General features: G+C 46.2%; 1 protein-coding gene and 1 long non-coding RNA gene across 6 annotated transcripts; one reads left to right on the top strand and one right to left on the bottom strand.

The window, feature by feature from the left end:
• Positions 1-1,562: 1,562 nt before the first annotated feature.
• Positions 1,563-16,980, bottom strand: LOC117889415 (ficolin-2-like). 4 transcript variants are annotated; one of them, XM_034793596.1, is made up of 10 exons: positions 16,789-16,978; positions 14,753-14,866; positions 12,768-12,821; positions 12,469-12,504; positions 11,271-11,309; positions 10,294-10,329; positions 9,326-9,453; positions 8,202-8,331; positions 7,731-7,865; positions 1,563-3,130 (listed from the first exon to the last, which is right to left on the bottom strand). In XM_034793596.1, exons 1-10 carry the CDS (start codon positions 16,868-16,870, stop codon positions 2,883-2,885), a joined length of 1,002 nt encoding a protein of 333 aa, XP_034649487.1. In that variant the 5' UTR covers positions 16,871-16,978; the 3' UTR covers positions 1,563-2,882. The 4 variants fall into 4 exon arrangements, with proteins under 4 accessions (XP_034649487.1, XP_034649488.1, XP_034649486.1 ...); XM_034793597.1 differs by lacking the exon at positions 12,768-12,821 and having other exon boundaries at positions 16,789-16,980; XM_034793595.1 differs by lacking the exon at positions 11,271-11,309 and having other exon boundaries at positions 16,789-16,885.
• LOC117889418 lies at positions 13,783-23,411 on the top strand. Of its 2 annotated transcripts, none has more exons than XR_004648473.1 (3): positions 13,783-13,848; positions 19,414-19,562; positions 23,275-23,411. It is a non-coding gene; the product is annotated as an uncharacterized LOC117889418 (long non-coding RNA). The 2 variants fall into 2 exon arrangements; XR_004648474.1 differs by having other exon boundaries at positions 19,414-19,545; positions 23,277-23,408.
• The last annotated feature ends 38 nt before the right edge of the window (positions 23,412-23,449 follow it).

Below are 23,449 nucleotides of genomic sequence, written 5' to 3'. Positions count from 1 at the left end.
CCTGCACCCCCTGCCCTGCCCTGCCCGCAGCCAGCCCCTGTCTCCAGCCAGCCCTGCCTGCATCAGCCTTGCACGCCCTGCCCTGACCGCACCAGCCTCACACCCCCTCTGCCCTGCCTGCAGCCAGCCCTGCACCCCCTGCCCACAGCCAGCCCCTGCAGCACCCCCTGCCCTGCCTCCAGCCAACCCCTGCGGCCCTGCCCGAAGCCGGCCCCAAACACATCCCTGCCCGCACCAGCCCCGCACCGCCTGCCCTGCCCGCAGCCAGCCCCTGCTACACCCACTGCCCTGCCTCCAGCCCCGCACCCCCTGCCCTGCCCGCACTAACCCCTGTCTCCAGCCAGCCCTGCACCCCCTGCCCTGCCTGCAGCCAGCCCATCTGCAGCCAGCCCCACATCCCCTGCCCGCAGCCAGCCCCTGTCTCCAGCCAGCCCCGCACCCTCTGCCTTGCCTGCAGCCAACCCCTGCCGCACCCCCCTGCCTGAAGCCAGCCAGTCCCGCATTCTTCTGTTTCCAGCCCTGCCAACACATGCCGCACCCCCCTGCAACTCTGCCTGAGGCCAGCCAGTCCACCCCACACACCCCTGTCTCCAGCCAGCCCCGCACCGCTTGCCATGCCTGCAGCCAGACCCTACCTCCAGTCAGCCCCTGCCCTACCTCCAGCCAGCCCCATGTCCACTGGTGCCCTGCAGTTCCCAGGGCAGTAACCCCGCACGCCTGCTTCAATGAGGGGGGCAGGGAGCAGCCTGGACCCACACGTGTGCACACCGGGTGACCAGACAGCAAGTGTGAAAAATCGGGACAGGGGGTGAGGGGGTAATAGGAGCCTATATAAGAAAAAGACCCCAAAATTGGGACTGTCCCTATAAAATTGGGACATCTGGTCACCCTAGCATACGCCCAGGGAGTGGAGGGGACCCACACATGTGAAACGGAGCCCATTAATAACCGATCAACAGCATATATGATGCAATGTACATAATATATAATTTTATTATTTATATAGTTATGGAAAGTAAATAATACATGGAAGAAATGAAAGGCTTTTTTTTACATGTTTTTTTTGGGGGGCCCCGCCAAAATGTTCGAATTGGGCCCCGCACTTCCTAAAGCTGTCCCTGCTTCTGAGGAAGAAAAAGATGCCCCATGCCATTGTCTCTGAATCCCTGGAAGGGGAGGAGGGCCCTGCCACCAGCAATCCAAGTTGGTGGGGGCCATGTCGGGGTAGTCTAGGGCCACGGGTTGCTATAATCCAGCCCTGGGAGTAATACCAGCATCAAGAGAGACTATGGCCTGTTATGCCTCCCGATTTTCTAGTACAGATGTAGCCTGAGATCCTTGCAGAACTCTTCTATTTGCACCATCACTCTTCTCTGACATGTCCCCTCTGGGGAACAGTGCTCCTGGCAGAGGTAGCTACCCTCTCTTGTACAACCCAGTGTACCCAGACAAAATTGAGTCTCCTTCTAGCATGGTTACACTTTGCCTTCCCACCTCTCTAATTCACCTAGTGCAAGGCCAGGCATTTTTTTAGCTCTGATGAAATTGAACTGTCTTGTATGTTTAAAAAAAAAAAAAAGGTCTGCGAAATGCACATCATTGAGCCAGTGTTTGCTTTACTAACAGAGGGGAAGGTTCGCCACTGGCAGATGCAGCTTCCAAGGGAAATGATTCACTAGCAGCAGAGGAAAAATTGCTTGACCGTGGTAGGAGCTGTGGTGAGGCCTCTGGTAATGGAAGCAGCAGAAGACAGAGCATGGAGCTAACGGCATGTTTACACTGCAATAAAAGACTTGTGGCATGACCGCAGCTAGCCTGGGTCAGCCAACCCAGGCTCTCGGGGCTCCAGCTGCGAAGCTATAACATTGCAGCAGAGATGTTTGGACGCAGGCTGGATCCCAGGCTGTGACACCACATACAGGGGAGAGTCTCAGAGCCCAGGCTCCAGCCCAAGCCTGAATGTCGACACTGCAATTTTATAGCCCTGTGAGCCTGAGTCAGCTGACCCAGGCGCTGAGACATGGTGCTCTGGGTTTTTTGTCACAGTGTCACCAGACACTATGAGTTTTCTATGGACAAACAGCTTTTTTTTTAATGAAAATTTTAATAAAATATCATTGACATCATTGTAATGTTTTGTTTGACTGGAAAAATTCACAATATTTTTAATTGAAATTTTTCAGCATTTCTTTTTTTATCAAAAATGTTCTCATGATGACGACAAATGTTTTTTGTATATAGAATGCCAGGACTTTGGTAAATGAGAACATTCAATGACATTTTTGTTAATACGTATCAGGGGGAAGGAATTGGGGAAAAATACAAAAAATTAAAAACAAAACCAAAAAAGGTTCATTTTCAACCCTTTGAAATGAAAACAACTTAGAAATTTCATTTTTTCCCCACAAAACTATTTTTGCCTTATTGTTACCAGCTCTAGTCCTGGTGCACTGCAGGGGCTGAGTGTGTAATTTGATGTCTTCCCTTAGTGGCTGGTATACAAAGACAATGGCCCATTACACACAGCTAAAGAGACTTACTTAGCTCAGGTATTAGGGGCTTGCAGTTATTGCGCTGAAGGTGATGGGCTCTAGCTTTACTTATGACTTTGGGTCCATGTGTATTTAACCATTTCTTTAGTAGCTTTGCAGAGATTTACCCATTCCATGACTGACTAATGAGCCCATATTTCTACTTTCTGTTACATAAATGGCTGCGCTTCTCATTGGGTGAGCAGAAAAACAGAACATGAAAGACAAAGAAAACATTGTGCTATAAAAAGAATTCATCTCAGCACATCTCCAGCTAAATGATCACTATGACAGGCCTATAATTGCTGTATAAGAGCTAAGTGGAATTACTATAACTGCTTCTCTGATTGGCTACATGGGCCTAAATTTCATCTCTGACACCTTGTAGGAGTACTTTTGCCCTTTGCCTGTCTTCCAGTTCACCCCATCAGCATAGCTTTCATGGGCTCCTCTCAAGTATAATCCGTTCAGGTTGGACCAGTGACAATCCTTGTACCACCAGGCTCCTTTAAAGGATGTTGCACAGTTACCTGAATACAGGTCATTGTCAAAGTCTCGGGTTGTAAACGGCATGTTGTTGTGGATGATTAATGAATCCCCTGTGGAAACAATTGTGTGTACAGTATTTACTACATGTTTTTACAGTTCAGATCCCACAGCCCAGCCTGGCAGTTCTGCAGTGGGGTTGCTAAATTTCTCCTTTCACCGGGCAATGAAAATCTCCCTGGAATCCAGGAGAGAGACTGCAGTTCTACTTCCTAGAAGAAAGATTTTCCACCAGACCATATTCTGATCTCAGTGACACCACTATAAATGCAGAGTAACTCATTGGAGTCAATGCGCTCAATGTGCTCCTAACACTAACAGCTTACCAGGGAATGGGTTGAGGATTCAGGACCAAAGAATCACAGAGTCACAGAAACGCAGGGCTGGAAGGGACCTCAAGAAGTCATCAAGCCGAGCCCCTTATGCTGAGGGAGGACCAAGTCAACCTAGACCAACCCTGACAGGTGTTTGGCCAATCTGTTTTTAAAAACCGCCATTGATGGGGATTACACATACTCCCTTGGAAACCTATTCCAGAGGTTAATTATCCTCATAGTTAGAAAGCTTTTCCTATTATCTAACCTAAGTCTCCCTTGTTGCAGATTAAGCGCACAACTTCTTAACCCACCACCAGTGGACATGGAGAACAATTGATCACCGTCCTCTTTGTATGAGCCCTTGAGACTGTTATCAGGTCCCCTCTAAGTCTTCTTTTCTCAAGACTAATGGGGGGGGGGGGGGGGGGGGGTCACAAGCTGTCAGCCTCCATCCCCAAACCCGGCTTTGCCTCCAGCATTTATAATAGTATTAAATATGAAAAATGTATTTTTAATTTATAAGGAGGGCCACACTCAGAGGCTTATTGTGTGAAAGAGGTCACCAAAACAAAGGTTTGAGAACAACGGCTTTTTCCTTCCTAAATGAAGCCTTTGGCACTTGTCTTTACTGAATTTCAACTTATTGAATTCAGGCCAATTTGCCAAGGTCATTTTGAATTCTAATTCTGTCCTACAAAATGCTCGAAACCTCTCCCAGCTTGGTGTCATCAGCAAATTTTAAAAGAATACTGTGCACTCAATTATCCCAGTCATTAATGACAAGATTGAATAATATCAGACACAGGACTGACCCCTGTGAGACCCTACTAGATATGGGTTTGGCATGATTTCTTCTTGACAAATCAATGCTGGCTCTTTCTTATAATACTATTTTCCTCTAGGTGCTTACAAAACAATAATTTGTTCCAATATTTTCCCCAGTATTGAAGTTAGGATATCTGGTCTATATTCTCTGGGTTCTCTTTGTTCCCCTTTTTAAGGATAGAGACTATGTTTGTACTTCTCCAGTCCTCTGGTATCTCATTTGCCCTCCAGGTGTTCTCAAAGATAATTACTAATGGTTCCTGGGATGAATTTTGTCAGGCCCCACTGACTGGAGTACATCTAACTTATCTAAATATTCTTTAATGTGTTCTTTTCCTATTCTGGCTTTCATTCATTCCCCCTTATTGCTGATATTGGGTTGAGTATCTGGTCACCATTAACCTTTTTAGTGAAAACTGAACCAAAATAGGCATTAAACACCTCAACCTTCTTGATATCATCAGATATTAGCTCTCCATCCCCACTAAGTAAAGGACTAAGTAGTTATAGTCCCCCATTACTACCAGGTCTGGGTTTTGCCTATTTTTGCTATTTGTTCTAGAAATATCTCATCTTCCTACTCTTCCTGGTTTGGTGGACTATAGTAGACACCCTATTATGAAGTCACCTCTACTTTTTACCACTTTATCTTTATCCAGAGACTGTCAAAGGGCCTGTCTCTCACCTTGTTCTGGGCCTCAGAACAAGTGTATATATTCTTGGTATATAATGCAACACCTCCTCCAGCCTGTCTCTCCTGAACAAGCTACACCCCTCTATAATATTGCTGTAACAATTCTTATCCAACCAAGTCTCTGTGATGCCAGTTAAGGAATAAGAACATAAGAGCAGCCATACTGGGTCAGACCAAAAGTCCATTTAGCCCAGTATTCCAACTTCTGCCAGAGGCCAATGCCAGATGCTCCAGAGGGAATGAACAGAGCAGGTAATCATCAAGTGATCCATCCTATGTGTTCTAGCAAACAGAGGCTAGGGACACCATCCCTGCTCCTTTTGGCTAATAGCCATGGATGGACCTATCCTCGTTGAACCTATCTAGTTCTCTTTTGAACCCTGTTATAATCTTGGTCTTCAGCATATCTCCTGGCAATGTGTTCCATAAGTTGACTACACATTGTGTGAAGAAATACTTTCTTTTGTTTGTTTTAAATCTGCTGTCTATTAATTTCATCGGGTGACTCCTAGTTCTTGTGTTATGAGAAGGAATAATAACATTTCCCTATTTATTTTCTCCACACCAGTCACAATTTTATAGGCCCCTATCGTATCTCCCTTTAGCCGTCTCTTTTCCAAGCTGAGAAGTCCCAATCTTTTAAATCTCTCTTCATATGGAAGCTGTTCCATGCCCCTAATAATTTTTGTTGCCCTTTCCTGTACCTTTTCCAATTCCAATATATATATATTTGAGATGCACACAGTATTCAGGATGTGGACATACCATGGATTTATATAGAGGCAATATAATATTTTCTCTTATTATCTATCCCTTTCTTAATGATTCCCAACATTCTGTTAGCTTTTTTGACTGCTGCTGCACATTGAATAGAGGTTTTCAGAGAACTATTCACAATGACTCCAAGATCTCTTTCTTGAGTGGTAACAATTAATTTAGACCCCATAATTTTATATGTATAGTTGGGATTATGTTTTCCAATGTGCATTACTTTGCATTTATCAACATTGAATTTCATCTGCCATTTTGTTGCCCAATCACCCAGTTTTGTGATCTACCTTTGTAACTCTTCGCACTCTGCTTCAGATTTAACTATCTTGAGTAGTTTTGTATCATCTGCAAATTTTGCCACCTCATTCACCCCTTTTTCTAGATCATTTATGAATATGTTGAACAGTACTGGTCTGGGTACAGACATCTGGGGGACACCACTATTTACCTCTCTCCATTTTGAAAACTTAGCATTTATTCCTACTCTTTGTTTCCTATCTTTTAACCAGTAACTTATCCAGGAAATGACTTTCCCTCTTATCCCATGACAGCTTACTTTGCTTAAGAGCCTTTTGTGAGGGTCCTTAACAAAGGCTTTCTGAAAATCTAAGTACACTATGTCCACTGGATCCCCCTTGTCCATATGTTTGTTGACCCCCTCAAAGAATTCTAGTAGATTGGTGAGGCATGATTTCCCTTTATAAAACCATGCTGACTTGTCTGCAACAAATTGTGTTAATCTATGTGTCTGATAATTCTGTTCTTTACTATAGTTTCAGTAATTTGCTCCGTACTGAAGTTAGGCTTACCGGCCTGTAATTGCCAGGATCACCTTTGGAGCCCCCTTTTTTTTAAAAAAATAGCATCACATTAGCTATCATCCAGTCATCAGGTACAGAAGCTCATTTAAATGATAGGTTACATACCACAGTTTGAAATTTCACATTTGAGTTCCTTCAAAACTCTTGGGTGAATACCATCTGGTCCTGGTGACTTATTACTGTTTAATTTAGCAATCTGTTCCAAAAGCTCCTCTAACGACACCTCAGTCTGGGACAGTTCCTCTGATTTGTCACTTAAAAAGCATGGCTGAAGTTTTGGAATCTCCCTCATATCCTCAGCCGTGAAGACCAATGCAAAGAATTCATTTAGTTTCTTCGCAATGGCTTTATCCTCCCTGAGTTCTCCTTTAGAATCTAAATTGTCCAGTGGCCCCACTGGTTGTTTACCAGGCTTCCTGCTTCTGATGTACTTAAATTTTTTTTGCTGTTACTTTTTGAGTCTTTGGCTAGCTGTTAATAATTAATAATTTAGCTATTGGGCTAATACTTCCAGTTCTTCCTATTTATTCTCCACACTGCTTACATTTGTGTATAGACATCTAAGATGTTGAGCAGATTTCCCGCTCTTGTTGCTCCTATTACCATACATATACAACCTCCTGCCCCCCCCAACATCTAACCCTCTGTTAAGGTGGCCCTTTTTTATTCTTAGCGGTGGACTTTGCTCACCTACCCCCTTTGAACCTAATTTAAAGCCCTCCATAACAGGTTGGCAAGGTGATGTGGCTAAGCAATGTGCCTAAGCAATCCTGCAGTGGCCTGCAAAAGACTCTGCATGTCAAAGAATGTTTCTGTCTCTGTGTGTGGGCGTCTGGATGCGTAGTTTGCACAAAATGCACATGTCATGTGCACCCACTCAGTGACTTGTAACAATCCAGCTGTGCCTACTTAGGTTAATTCCGATGTTTCTCAAGGGCATTCAGGTTTAATTTAGGAAAACAACAAGCAGTGGTTGTGCCTAACTCTGTTCAGAATTCTGCTTTCAGGCTGCCCTAGGCAGGATATCCATATTACACTACATAGCTGGTGTCACTAGTACATGGATTCCTGCTCAAATAGTTCAATAGCAGAATAACTGATGTTTTCCAAAAGAGATCACTTCCACAGATCACACCACCTTTTGCTTCTGCCATAGAATATTCTGCATCTCGCTTTCCATTATTTCCATCTGCCACAAAGGGTAAAGGACGAGCTCAGAACCTACCTGCAGTGCCATTAACAAAGGCTCCAAGGATCAGCTTGTATTTCTCAGTCTCCCCTCCAATTTTGAATGATCCAAAGGTAGCAAATTGATACTTGTTGTCAAAATCTCGGAGATCAACACGAAGCTCGTTGGTTCCTTTAGAAAACAATTTGAAAGCAAAATGTTCAGCTATTTTCATCTAGTCTGTAGCATTCCTCATTGCTGTAATGTGGGCAAACCATCCGAGGACCAAATGCTGCTCCATGAATCATGACTGGAGCCAGCCCAGCTGCCACCGCATTATTGGTTTCAATAGCTTTGTGTGGCAGGACTGGGCTGTAAGGAACAGGAAGAGGAAGGGGTGTCTGGAGCTGAAGTGTTATCTCTACTGATGGTACAACTCTATACCCTATAGCCATGACTAAAGTGTGGGAACAAAGCTTGGTGGAGAAGGTTGCTGTAAGGAAAAGAATGCATCAGTGATGTCTTTACCAAGGGATGTTAGCAGGTGGATATTGTCATTCCCCAGCCAGAATTCTGACAGCTGGCTGCCGAAACCTCTCTTGTACGAATTCCAGTCACGGAAAAAATCCACGGAGCCATCCACCCGTCTCTGGAACACCTGCAGGGAAACAGGAGGTTCTTAGCTGGGAAATCCCGCATTGGTTTCCATCCTACGTAGAGCAGGAGACCAGAAACTGAGACTGTAAATCATTGAATGAGATTTAATGTGGTCAGATCTATTTCAGCCTCAGGTGACTATCGCAGATGGAGGCTTGTCCCCCAGGATCATATTAAATCTTGGCAGCAACAGCACTAGGTTAAAGGATCACGTGGTTTGAAATCTACAGCACTGGACTAGCAATCAGGAGGCCTGGGTTCTATACCCAGTTCTGCCACTTGGGCAAGTCACATCCCCTCTGCTTTCTGTGCAGCCCTTTGTCTGCCTTGTCTATGGAGAGAGTGAGCTGTAAAGGACAGGAGCTGTCTCTCAGTGGGTGTGTTCAGCACCCAGCGCAATGGGACCCTGATCTTCATCAGATTCTCTAGGCACGACTGGGATATAAATAAGCAGAATAATAAATTGGAAGGTTTAAATGTTATGTACATACAGGGTTCAAACCCCTCAGCTCCCTCGAACGCTCTCTCCTCTCACACTCAGGGGGTACCTGAGCGACAGAGCAGCTGAGGCACCAGGCCTGTGACAGAAGGGGAAGGAAGAAGGAATTCTGGTTCCAGAGTCTGGGCAGCTATTGAGGAGGCTGTGAGAGCCGGGCAGAGAATAGCCAGGAGAAGGGAAACCTGGTTAACTGTGTCAGACCAGTGACAAATGTCCCCTCAGACGGGGACTTTTTGACTCTAAAGCTCCGGGTTCCCTCCCTGGAACCCATTGTGTTCACAACCAAGGTGTCTGGAGACTTTGACAAGGATTAGGAGGATTAGAAGGGCTCAGTGGTTTTGTTCAGCTGACCATGGTGAGCTGACAGCTTCAGAGTTTCCGTCTTCATGCTTTTCTATTAGCTGCAACCCACTGGTTAAGGGCCACCTCCCATTTTTAGGACAGAAGACTGTTCAAGAAAAAATATCCAATGAGCTTCATTATGCTCTGTTCTTACAATCCATCCTCCACCATCTGTGTCCATGTCACACAGCACAGTCAGGGCGTTACAGTCATGGGGGTAGATGGTGTACCAGCCGCTCAGGATGTTCCCTCTAGCTAACAGCTCCTTGCAGTTCTTTGCTCCTGGTTAAAAGAGGAATTGAAATGTATAAATTGGTTGTATAACTCTTCTTGGATTCATGGGCTGCTTTATGTTGCACTGAGGGCCAAATCAATTGCAGAATCAGGTAAATGGAAAACAATCTTTGAACCACCATCTCCTCTCCTTCTGACTGTAGTGTTTGGGAAATGGGTAGTATCCTTTTAAATACTTTGTGAGCCCTCTAGTGGTGCTCTCTGTGTTCTATCTTTAGGAACCTACCAGAGCAGCAGCGTAGGTACCTAACTAGGCTTTTCATGCTCTCTGTAGTTAGCAAACACAATTATTTAGACTTCACTGTGCTAGTGTGGCTCTTATTAAGTTTGTTTGAAAGAGGAAAAGAGACAACAACTGCCCAACCCCATGTGTTGTGTGTGAGACCAGCTCAACCTGAACAGAGGATTGGCTCAAAGTGTCTTGAAACCTCATGAAAACTGAAATGTGCACGAGGATTTGTACTGGTGGAAGTGCCCGTGCAGCCATTTTGAAATCCCTGGTGAGTTAGAAGGGCTTCCAGTCATCATGTGACTTGGGTGAGCAATCACTGCAAGGGAACATCAAACACTCATAGGAATACTCACATCAAACAGATTGGAAGTAAACCCATTGGCTGAAATGTGTTTTCACAAAAGATTCCCTGGTTAATTGCACAAATAATTCATTTAAAAATACTCAACCATCTGGCGGGTAAAACAGGAAAAGGGCGAAGTGGTCACATTACTCATTTAAAAATATTTGTTCATCATTCCTGAGGGTTCAGCCATCACGGCTGCATTCCCTCGAAGGAAAGAGATGATAGTTCTGTGGTTATAAGAAATGCTCACCTTTCTGACACTGTATATCGTCCAGCTCTTCCTCTCCTGGACAGGAAAAGAAACAATGGAAGTGAAATTTGAACCAGAGAACTTTGTATTGTCTTTTAAACTGTGCCAACAGTGAGAGCTGGGATAGCGATGTACTAGAAAAGGCACTGGACAGGTTTGTGCTTGTGCAAAACCAAGTGTGAACGGAATCACACTCATCTCTGATCCGCGCTTCCTGTCTGGGATAAAAAAGATGGCATTCCTAACTAGCCAAGACTGTTTTGTAACCCTCTCATGAGGGTTCCACTTGCAGGGGTAAGAATTGGTCCTTAATGGACTAAATTAATCGCTGGTCAGTAAGCAGAAGCAATGCCCACAAAGTCAGGGGTGTTACACCTGCTTACACTAGCTGTGAATTGGAGTCAATATGTTATAAAAATCCCAAGTGAAATTCGTTAAATAGAAAAAGGGGCACCCCTTTAAATGAGCATTTAAACAGGGTCCATTTCTTGTAATTCATACTCCCCACCCCCAGGATGTGAGGAGTATAGGAGGGGTAAGAGAAAGCAGCCTTCTCCAGGATATACATCTGGATCTACAGTTTTCACTTACATGCCAAATATTATCTCTAATACCAAAGGTCATCTGCTGGGAGTTATTGCAGATGTTGCAACTAGGGTGACCATATGTCCTGATTTTATAGGGACAGTACCAATTTTGGGGTCTTTTTCTTATATAGGCTCCTATTACCTCCCACCCCCATCCCGATTTTTCACATTTGCTGTCTGGTCACCTTAGTTGCAACCCTGTACTGACTACCTGTTTTGTAGACAGAGCTATTTCTCTCTTCCAACACTTACGGGAATATTGGTGAGCTCGATACTATGGGCATGGTAACTATTCAAGAAGGAAGATTCTTAAACCACTCAAGTTCCAGCTCAGCAGAAATGAAACTGAAGTGATGTGCTCAATATGAAGGAAAGTGCAGAGGGTCTCACCAACAACTGTTCCAAGAGTTCCCAATGCTCCTTTATCTCCTAAAGAAAGAGCTCAGAATAAAATCCTTGTTTTCCATAGAGATCATCTCCATAGTTTGAGCTCTCATTTCAACACCCACTTGGGGATTAATTGTGCAGGGGGCTAGTTCAAGGCCTATGTATCACTTACACTCCACACAATCTGTTAAAGTAGCCCACTAGTGGAACTTAAGTGATATATTTATCTTCTCTTGTCCTCTTCACTGGCTGAATTTCACCCTTAGGATATGTCAACACTGCAGCTGGGTGCATGCTTCCCAGCTCCTATGTAATGAGCGAAGATGTGTTAGCTAGCACAGTGGTTCTTAAACTATGGGTCGGGACCCCAAAGTGGGTCGCAACCCTGTTTTAATGGGGTCACCAGAGATGGTGTTAGACTTGCTCGGAAGCCCGAGCCCCACCGCCCGGGGCTGAAGCTGACACCCGAGGGCTTCAGCCCTGGGTGGAGGGGCTCAGGTTACAGGCCCTCCACCCCGGGCGGTGGGGCTCAGGCTTTGGCCCCCCTGCCAAGGGCAGCGAGGCTCTGGCTGGCTCAGGTTTTGGTCACCCCTCCTGGGATCGTGTAGTAATTTTTGTTGTCAGAAGGAGGTTGCCGGGCAATGAAGTTTAAGAACCACTGGCCTAGTGCGGTTTGATTCCGGGAGTAATTTCCTGTGACTGCCAAGGACCTTGTGATATGTCAGACATCATAATTAGAGCTGTTGAAATGTTTTCAGCTAATATATTATTCACCAAAAAAAATGCAGTTTCGTGTCCGAAACAATTCACAAATTCAGTTCACATTTGGCAAACACGTACAGCCAACGTAAGCAAACAAAAATAAATCAGCGGAAATTTTCCTACGTAGTCAAAAAGTTTTGCTTTGACATTATTAAAATGTTCCAACTGTTCATTTTGAAACATTTTGTTTAGTCATTTGGCAATGGAACAAAAACAAAATGAGATTAAAAAAACCCACTCAAAACCTGTTGGTTTGGGTCAAATGACACTTCTTGTTCAACCTGAACCAATTTTTTTGTTCAGCTTTTTCTTTCGGTGAGAAGCCAGAAGGGAAAATTGTACACTGGGATGGGGGGAAATGTGGCTCCCGGTTCTTCTGTCACCATGAACAGCACCCTAAAGTGCTCTGCAATGAGAAGAATCATCTGAGATCTCTCACCTTTCACTCCAGTGGGGCCAGCAGGACCTCTTTCTCCTAATTGAACAAAAAATAAGATAGGAAAGACTGATCAGAGATACCGAGATCTTGACAGTGGATCAGAACAGAAGTTCTGTTCCAATAATAAACCCTTTCTTGTCAAATATAGAGTGAAGGGAAGTTCTGGTGGTTGTTCGAGCCCAGATATTATAGGAATTGGTGTTTTATAACTAGCTCTAATTGGTATTTGATTAAAAACAAATTTCCTGTTCTTAGGTCACATATAGGAAAACACAATTCTCTGCCCTTTGTTACTTTACCTTTTGGGCCAGTTGGTCCCACCTTGCCAGGGATTCCCGGAGGTCCCCGTTCTCCTGCAAACACAGAAAACTGACTGAATATTTTCCAAGGTAGAGTAAATACTGAGTACATAATCCCAACCCACCACCCAACCTGGAATTACAATAACCCATCTGTGTCGAAATTCAAATAATGTAGCTGCACCTGGCTCGCTGACTCCCTGATCTCACATCAGGATCCCCTAGCATGGACTCTTGCATGGAGGCCCATTGAAGTCAGTGGGACAAGCACATCTTGCTGCCAGGTGAGAACCAAAGCTCAGGGCTGTCCTTACCCATACACAAAGTACGCAGCTGCATAGGGCACCAGGAAACTTGGGGCACCAAATTTCCTGGTGCCCTGCGCCGCTGTGTACTGCTCCAGCCCCTGCTCTGCCTCTTCCCCAGGCCCCCCGCCCCTGCCCTGCCTCTTCCTACCCCTGCTCCGCCCCAGCCCTGCCTGCACTCCACCCCTTCCTCAAAGCCCCCACCCTGCTTCACCCCCGCACCCGCCTCTTCCTGCCCATGAGGACTGCAGCCTGTACTTGCTGGCGGTGGGAAGTGCAGAGACCCGGCCCCCACTGCGCCACCAGTGAGTGCTGGGGGGTGGTTCCTCCCTACCCCCCAAGCCTGGGGCCAGCCACAGACGCCTGCCCCCCCTTCCCCCCATGGGGGGCTACGTAGGGCCCCAGAATAGCTAGGGACGGCCCTGCCAAAGCATTTTCTATATGCTGCCTGTGAGGCATGGCTAGAAAGGGTTAAACATCCTGCAAAATAAATAAAGACATGTGGGGAGCTAATGTTTGTGTTTTTGTCTATTTACATATGTATGAGTAGGGTCGACAGCGTAATCAACAGTCCCTGTCCATGCTGTACTCTGATAATTCAGAGGTCAAAACCACATCCTATCAATTCAATGAATTGTAAACATGGGATAGCTCTGAATATGAGATTGGGACATTGGACTATGACCTATGAACTGAATTCTAAAGGAATTCTTTGCAACTACAAAGCTCACCATCTCTGCTGTGAATCTGAACCTCCATGAATTGAACTCCTGTCTGTATGTACATTGATCTTTTAACCATACTCTGTCTCTTTTGTTTTTTAATACATTTTAGTTTAGTTAATAAGAATTGGCTGTAGCGTGTATTTGGGTAAGATCTGAAACATTCATTAACCTGGGAGGTGATGTGTCCGATCCTTTGGGATTGGTTGAACCTTTTCTTTTCTATGATAAAATCAGCTTTACAGAAATTGTCATCATGTTTGACGTGGGTACCTGGATGGAGGCCTGAGGCTGGATCAGTTTAAGGGAACTGTGTTGTTGGGACTTCTGAGTAACCAGTGAGGTAATAAAGAAGCTGTTTGATGCTGGCCTGGTGAATCTAGGTATTGGAATATCCACCATCTTTTTGGGGCTTGGCTGCCCCATTCTTTGCAGTTCACCCTAATTGAGTGACCACAGCTGGCTCCCACTAGGACCCCGGTCACACTACTATTAAAAATTCCATAGCTCAAAATAATCATCATTATTTATTCTTTTCTAGCCCCGCTCAAAGTTCTCAGAGTGCTTTACACAGATCAACGAAATATGCCTCAGATAACCCCTGGAAGGTAAAGAACTACTATAGCCATTATACAAAGGGGGAAATTGAGGCTCAGGGAGAGGAAGTGACTTGCCCAGAATCACACAGTGAGACAGTGACAGAGATGGGGAATGAACTAGAGGACTTGATTGCCAATCTGATGAGCCAAAGAGAATGGAGGATATTTCAAACTTTGGTTATTCTGAAGTTCCAATCCATCACCGAAGGATACGGAAGATTTGCCCTATGAGTTGGGCAGAGTTTCCTCATATCAGAGTTTGTGGGGGAATCTCCAAAGTCTGAGCATATCACATAAGTAACTCCCATTTGCATCAGCACCATCCATGCCTGATTCCCTTTCAGTGCCTGGGAACGTACCTTTCATTCCTGCAGCTCCTGGTTCTCCTTTGGCTCCTGTGGCACCAGGAAACCCAGGACAGCCTTGGAGAACGGTGAGTTTATCAGAACCGCTGAGTCCCACTATCCTCACCTCTGGGGAAAGAAATGAATCCATAAATAATATGTGTTAGTTTCTCATCATCTGAAACATTCTGCAGAAAACCAAGCAAATGAGACCCTAGATAGTTCCTTAATTTTGTTTTCTCTATTAGTGATAAATGCAACATTTTCTTCAGTTTTATGAATTTGAGAGATAATGCCCTAAAATTAAAGGGTTTTGGGGTGATCATTACTCTTTGTTTCGGTTTTAAGTTTTAGTGAAAAGTTAAAAGAAAAAGACTTATTACATTTAAGTGATTTTTTAAAAAACATATGAGTTAATTTTGATGTACATACCTCCCTTCTGTGTTTGCAACCCAACCATTGCGGAATTATGCCAGTTCATGAGACCCTCTTAATGAAATTAACTAAAGAGAAACAAACTGTCTGAGTGGTTAAGCACTGGAATAAATTGCCTAGGAAGGTTGTGGAATCTCCAGCATTGGGGATTTTTAAGAGCAGGTTGGACAAACACCTGTCTGGGATGGTCTAGCTAATACTCAGTCCTGCCATGAGTGCAGGGGACTGGACTAGATGATCTCTCAAGGTCCCTTCCAGTTCTATGATTCTATGAAAAGTTACATTGACTATTCGATTCTCATTGTGCAAGCAGAATGAAATGCAGAGAAAAAACAAAAAGTTGTCATTCAGTGAAGAAATTTTCCAAAAGCAAATTAATTTTAAAAACAGTTGCTATTACAAACACAGGTAATGGATTTTTAAAAATTGATGTTTTTATCTTAACAGTGTCCCCCTGTGTTATACACATTATTAGATTTAAAATTATTAACAGGGATATTAGTGGAGAAAAATAGGAACACAGCCGTCAACTCCATTAAGCTCCATTAATGTGGAAATCTTAGAGGCCAACAGAATGAGAAAAAAATTAATATTTCCCGTGACATAGGAACCCTGCCTCCTAATTTGGAACATCTGGGCATAAATCATCGGTAGCGAATGATTTTTTAAATGATCATGAATGTAAGGAAATTAAACTTAAAAGCAGTACTGCTCTGAAATAATACATTAATTTATCCATAAGAGAGTGAATCCTGTATTCATTCCTTTTTCAGCAAAACACCCATTTCCTTCAAAGGTAGTTTGCCTGAATTAGGTCTGTACAAAATTGATTAAATCCTGCATAAGGATCATAGGATTTTATGGTGAACTAAAATTAACCCTCAAATGCAGCTGGATTTTCAATCCAAAATACAGCAGTGAAAGTAAGTATCATTATACAAAGATCTCTATTGTGGATGTCTGCTATTAGATACACAGTACTAGTATTTTTTAAAATGATAACCTTAACTAAGTAACCATGAGTTTTAAAAAGGCTAATCTACTATCAGAGGGTTCCTCTGAGCTTTAAAGGTCAGGTTTAGATTTCCCAGAACATGTTAATAAGTGGACATTTCACAGCCTGTGGGTTGGTCACTTACTGGGTTAAAAATGTTTTGGTGTCAACATACAATGGTGATAAGAACATTAGATGGAGAGATTCCAGCAGCAACGTGGGGGGAGGGGAGGGGTGTTAGAAATTAGGAAATGAGTGTGAGGAAGAGCAGGTCAAAAAATGTCAGATTTCAGAAAATTTCAATGAAAAAAAAAAGATTTTCACAAAATTATTTGCAAAAACTGTGTCCTATTTTTGACCACGTCTCATCTGCGGTGGCCATTTTTGCAATACAGATTAATTTTTTCAAAGTAATTTTGGTCAAAGAAGCTGTTCTTTTTATTATTTATATTGCACCATGAGCCTGATAAGCACTTTATAGACCTGTAGGGATGACAAAGATCCCTGAATATCTTACATGTTGAAGGCAGCTGAATGTAACAGTTCCCAGTTCTCCAGGGTCCAGGTTGGCAAGAACCATAGTATGAAATGCTGTTGTGAGCAGGGATTGTCTTTCACTCACCTGGGCAGGTGTCCTCAGCCTTACAAATTGTTGCTGCTAGCCAGAGTAAAGAGATGAGGGTTTTCTGGGCAGCCCTTCCCATGGCTGGTGCTGGTCACTGCAATAGCAGCTCCACCCCGTCTTCTTGCCACCCTCTCTTCTGCTTAACATTTAGGGCTCTGCAATATATGCAATAATCCATACAGAACTAATCCCGCCTCTGCCTTCTCAGCACCGCCTTCCCATACTCCACATTCCAGTGGTTTCAACTGAGATTGCAACATAGACAAAGTTCACAACTGTAGCTGATTTAAATGGCCTTGTAGGACATGTTCAGTATTGGATTAACAGCCATTGCGTCATCCACGCGGCAAGTGCAGTATTGTCCAATGTTGATTATTGAATGGAGCCAGTCTGAATCCTGTCTCACAAAGTTCATGAGAATGTGTCTTCTGAAAGATTAAAATAGGGTGCCAAATAATGAGCCCAATCTGACTTTCTCCATCCCTTCAAGTCTCCTGTCACCTTCAGTGAGAAACTTTGGGTGAACCAGAGGAGCAGGATTGGGTGAACTTAATATCCAACTGTGTTATTGTTATTTTTTGTATGACGGTAGCCACAGGAGGCCTCATATCAGCTTGGAGCCCCACAGTGCCGAGTGTTGTACAAGCCCATAGTAGATAGATTCCAAGGCCAGATGTGACCATTGTGATTATCTAGTCTGACCTCCTGTATAACACAGGTGCCTAGATAAATAATTCCTAGAGCAGATCTTTTAGAAAAACATCCAATCTTGATTTTTAAATTGTCAATAATGGAGAATCCATCATGGCCCTTCGGAAATGAGTCCAATAATTAATTAGTCTTGCCATTATTTCCAGTCTGAATTTGTCTAGGCTTAACATGAGAACATAAGAACATAAGAATGGCCATACTGGGTTAGACCAAAGGTCCGTCTAGCCCAGTATACTGTCTTCCAACAGTGGCCAATGCCAGGTGCCCCAAAAGAAATGAACAGGTAATCATCAAGTGATCCATCCCCTGTTGCCCATTCCCAGCTTTTGGCATACAGAGGCTAAGGACACCATCCCTGCCCATCCCTGGCTAATAGCCATTGATGGACCTATTGTGACGGGTTGGATCACAGAAACCCCCTTGGAAGCTGCCACCCAATGTGCCAAGACTACCTCTGCTCCTGCTTTCCCTGCCAGCTCAGGACTCCAGCACCCTGTCTTGCTGAGCCAGACACACCCGTTTGCTCCAACAAAGACCCAGGATCTTTGTTACTTGCCTCAAAGCTACAGGTTTACCTGAAAACAGCTCACCGAAGTGTTCCTGTCTTTAACACTCAGATGTCCAACTCCCAATGGGGTCTAAACCCAAATAAATCCGTTTTACCCTGTATAAGCTTTAACTCATAAATTGTTTGCCCTCTATAACACTGATAGAGAGATATGCACAGTTGTTTGCTCCCCCAGGTATTAATACATACTCTGAGTTAATTAATAAGTAAGAAGTGTTTTTATTAAATACAGAAAATAGGATTTAAGTGGTTCCAAGTAGTAACAGACAGAACAAATTAAGTCACCAAGCAAAATAAAATAAAATGTGCAAATCTATGTTTAATCAAACTGAATACAGATAATCTCACCCTTAGAGATGCTTCAGTAAGTTTTTTCCTCAGACTGGACCCCTTCCAGGCCTGGGCACAATTCTTTCCCCTGGTACAGCTCTTGTTCCAGCTCAGGTGGTAGCTAGGGGATTCTTCATGATGGCTCCTCCTCTTGTTCTGTTCCACCCCTTTATATATATTTTGCATAAGGTGGGAATCCTTTGTCCCTCTCTGGGTTCCCACCCCCTCCTTCTCACTGGAAAAGCACCAGGTTAAAGATGGATTCCAGTTCAGGTGACATGATCACATGTCACTGCAAGACTTCATTGCCCACTTGCCAGCACACAGGTATACAGGAAGACTCACAGGTAAAACACAACCATCTGCAGATAATGGTCCTGGTTAATGGGAGTCATCAAGATTCCAAACCACCATTAATGGCCCACACTTTGCATAATTACAATAGGCCCTCAGAGTTCTATTTCATATTTCTAGTTTCAGATACAAGAGTGGTACATTTATACAAATAGGATGATCACACTCAGTAGATTATAAGCTTTGTTATGATACCTTACAAGAGACCTTTTGCACGAGCATATTCCAGTTACATTATATTCACTCATTAGCATATTTTTATAAAACCATATAAACTGCAACATCACACCTATCCTCCATGAACTTCCAGTCATCCCTGCCCCAAAGATGCTTCAATCTAAATAGACAAGACAAATTAAGGGTGGAAGAAAAGAAATGTTATTATCCTAATTTTTGCAGTACTAGATGGCCCAAGATCTGAAGAGACAGCGCTGCTGCATTTTCTGATATGTACATGTGATTTCTCAGTGACTGCTGCATGTTGGATGCTCCTGAGGGCAGATCACTGCCATGGTTTATTTCTTTATGTGCTTGTGTGTTTGCATGACTCCAATCGGTAGAGCAAGAATACCACTATTCTCCCTGGGTGCAATGGATATTTCCCCTTTACTCTGGGGAAGCACGATTAATACTGTATTGTGATTTCTGGTCTCATGCAGGTTTCGTGTGATAGACCTTGTGCTGCAGGATTTACCTTGGGCAGGATCTGATTCTCTGAGCATGCCATTGGATGTCAGATGGGTTGTACCAGCAGTGAATGTTAGTTTGTCATCTTCTACAACTGCCAGGATGTGTATTTTACTCATGGGTGAGTCATCACCAGGAGAATTGAACCTGCGGCCTTTGTAGCTAACCATATAAGTCACTGCCTCTTTAGCTGAAATACTCAGATATGTAGCCTACAAGTCTGTAGTAGACTCATCAACCTCTGTCTGTGGCCCAGCCACCCCCAGATGAGGACAGAGTACCACACAGAGAGAGGAGAGTACAGCCGTAGAGGGGTGAAATTTGGATGGCTGCAACTAGCCAACCCATTTTACCTGATTTTGGTGCAACGTCTTTGAAAATGTGCCGTGGCTTTCTAGGCACCGTTCACTTTTCTGCCAATCCCAGTGATGGACTTGGCTGGACACAGCTTTCTCAGTGGCTGTCACAATATACACACCCAGATGACCCTGCTATTGGACAGAGAATCTGTATTATACACTGTCACACTCTTTTTTTCACCAAAGGCCAGTCCACTGCAGGTCAGTTTTTAACAGTGCCACATCTCTTTATCCCCATCTTTGCCGTTGGTCCTTCTTGCATGAGTTACAGGATGGGCAGTTTTGCCATTGACCTCAGTGGGAGCAAGATAGAGCCTCTTATGGGTCTCATTTGGCCCGCTTGGTCAAATGAGTACAACCATGGAGTAAGCCCACTGATGTTAGTGAAGTCACTGTCGGGTAATCAGGGCTGGATTAATGCATAGGCAAGCTGGGCACGTGCCTACGGCCCAAATTCAAGGAAGAGGAGGGAAGGATTGTTGTTTTGTTTTGACTATGATATAGCGAAGACCAAGCAAAATGTGACTGAATGGCATTGAGAGCTGGTGTGCAGGGTCGCAGCACTGCTCAGGTTTGGCCCAGCCACCCCTCCATCATAATGGGGGGTGGCTGGGCCAAATGTGAGAGGCAAAGTGACCTGGAATGTGGGGTTGCAGCCACTGCTCAGGTTTGGCCCAGCTGCCCCCCCCCCCATGACTACAGAATAAACACCTGCTTCTGGGGTAAGTACTGGGGGACTCTCCTGCTGCCAGCGCTACCTCTTTTGAGAGGAAAGAGGCCCCAGCTTCTGGGGAAGAAAAGGATACCTCATGCCATTGCTGGTGAATCCCCTGAAAGGGGAGGATGGCCCTTCCACTTGCATTCCAAGTTGGCAAAGGCCATTTTGGGATACGCCTTGGGACATGGATTGAGGACAGGTTTAAGGGTTAGAGCATGGACGTCAACCATGCAGCGTGGGGCCCAATGGTCACATCACTGTAGGCTTTTATTTTGAATCAGAAAACATTTTTAAAAAAACATAAAACATGCAGCTCTGTGTCCCGCCGCAAGAGGAGGCAATGGAAACGACAAGTCCCATCGACAGCCCCTCCAGCCCTGGAGCATGCCCAGCGGCTGCAGCCCCTGCAGGATGGGGAAGGAAACATCTACTAGCAGCAGCCTTTACTGGCCATGCTCAGATGCCGCGGCCTTTTGCAATGGGATTGCAGGCCAGGTGGCTGAGGTGACGGGGGGCATGCAGGGCCAAGTGCCCCCCCCCCACACTCCCGATTGGCCTGCCCGAGGGGCAGCCGGGCCTGGGTGAGGGGTGGCTCGCCTCGGCTACCACCTCCCCAGCCAGGTTCTCTCAGGTAGCTGCTGTGGCGCACAACCCAAAGCAGCTGGCTTCAGCTGGTGCAAGAAGCAGCTCCATCCCGCTTCCCACCCGGGCCCAGCTGCCAGGGAGAGCGGCCAACCATGCCGGAGGGGAGGTGCAGTGGGAGAAGGACAGAGCCTCCCCCTGCCTGCAGGTAACGTGGGGCAGGGAGAACACGATGGACCCGGGCTGGGCTGCAGGGTGGTGGTGGGGTCACTGGGCAGAGGAGGCACGGGGGGGGGGGGTGTCATGTGTCCTCCCCTTTAGATCGTGTCCCCCCACTATGGGGGAGGAGCATGAGTCATCTATGCCTGGGAGCCCTATAAGAATTGGGCCTGACTGCCAGGATGGGGTTAGACACCTGCAACCCACGCAATTGCATCAGCCCTGAGCCAGCGAAGGGGCCCCCTGCCGCGGTGACTGAGTGGGGCACTTGTGAAGGTGGGGTGCAGGAATCGAGCGGGAGAAGGTAGACAACAGGGGCAGATGAAAAGCTGGTGCAGGCTCAGGGCTGCTTGGCCGTACGACATATGCCCAGCGCAGACCGCTGCTGTTGTTTGGGGCCTGCTGGAACCCCGAGGAAGAGCCGTGCGCAGGGAGGGGGGACTCCAAAAGGGTGGCTCTGCCGCAGTGGCATAGCCAGCATGGGATATTTGGGTGGGCAGGTAATTCCAGAGGGGCTGGGAGGGCAGGAGGGATGGGGGGCCTGCATCCCCCCAGCCCTGCAGCCGGCATGGCCAGGGGCTCCCTGGGGCCTGGGCGTGCACCCAGCTCCTGGAGGAGACGCTGCTCTCCAGCGCTCCCGGCTCCCTTCCAGGTCCTACCGCCCCACGCTGGGCCCGGTTGCCCCAGGTGACGGGACTACCTTTTTTAAAGATCTCCTCTACTGCCGCCGGCCACCCGCTCGCCAGCAGGAGCACCAGGCGAGCAGAACAGAGCAAGCCCCTATGCCCCGACCCCACTCCCCGGCAGGAGCGCCGGTCGGGCAGGCGGAGTGGGACAAGTCCCCGCATCCCGACCCCACTCCCCAGCAGTAGCCATCTAGGCCCACGTGTGGCTACGCCCCTGCTCCGCAGTGAAGTCAGACGAGTGGGACCGCTAATGGCAGAGCCTCCATTTTGGTTTGAAGCTCCTCCCACCCTTCCCTCACCTCCTGCTGCCTCCTAGAAGCTCTGACTCCAACTCTGCGGCAGCAGCCGCTGTGGTTTGCGGCTCTGACTCCCGCGGCAGCAGGTCTGGCTTTGGCAGGAGCAGTGGTGATGGCTCTTGCGGGTGCAGGGCCTGGAACTGGGTGGGGATGTCGGGATGGACGGGGGAGCACAGCTGGAGGTGCAGAGTCAGGGATGAGTGGGGGTGGGTGAGGGAAGTGAGAATGTGGGACTTGTGGTAGCATAGGGGGGCCCACAATAAAAACCTGCACCCAGAGCTGGCCTTAGGTAAAATGGCACCCTGGACGAACGTGCATTTTGGTGCCCCTGACCCCTATGGGCTCCCAGGCTCCCCATTCCCCTTTGCACCCTTAACCCTTGCGCCTGTAACACCTGCACCCACATGGGGAAACTGACCTGGATGCATGGAGCAGCTGGCATTGCTGCTCGCTTCCCCCCTTTGAACGCTGCTCCTCCGTGCATCCCTTGGGGGCTCGAGGGGAGCAAGGAGCGAAGTCAGGGCTCCCTGCATCCAGGTCACTTTGCCCTCCCCTTACGCAGCCCGGTGGGCAGAGAGCAGCCACTCCTGATGCTCACCTCACAGCACAGACCAGGTGGGGAAAGAGGGGAGATTGTGGCCTGTTCTGCCTCACAAGTCACGAGTAGGCATGGGCTGGGCGATGGGACTTTCTAGTGCAGGTTTGGCCTGAGATCGTCTCTGTGCTCTTCTGTTTGCACCATCACCCTATTTAGACATGCCCCTTCGGCAGCCACTATGCTGCTGGCAGAGATAGCGCCCCTCTCTTGTACTCCCCAGGGGAGCCAGACAAATAATGTCCCTGGCTGCCCAGGGCGCACTCTGCCCACAGTGTTCACAACGCAGGGCCAGACACATTTCGGCTTTAATGCTATTGTGTGTACAAACAAATCTGAGACGTGGAAATCATTGAGCAGCCTTTGGTTTATTGACAGAGGGGAAGGTTCTCCAGAGGCAGAGGCAACATCTGAGGGTAACGAGTCACTAACACCACAGGAAGAATTGCACGGCAGCGGTAAGAGCTGTCGTGGTGCTTCTGGGAATGGAATCAAGCGACAGCAGAGCCAGGCAGGAGAGGAGACATAACCTAGACAGAGCTGACTGACATTT

Source organism: Trachemys scripta, chromosome 17 (genome assembly GCF_013100865.1).
Source record: "Trachemys scripta elegans isolate TJP31775 chromosome 17, CAS_Tse_1.0, whole genome shotgun sequence".
Taxonomy (NCBI): domain Eukaryota; kingdom Metazoa; phylum Chordata; order Testudines; family Emydidae; genus Trachemys; species Trachemys scripta.
Note: the sequence above shows the minus strand (reverse complement) of the source record. Positions and strands in the feature narration are given on the sequence as shown.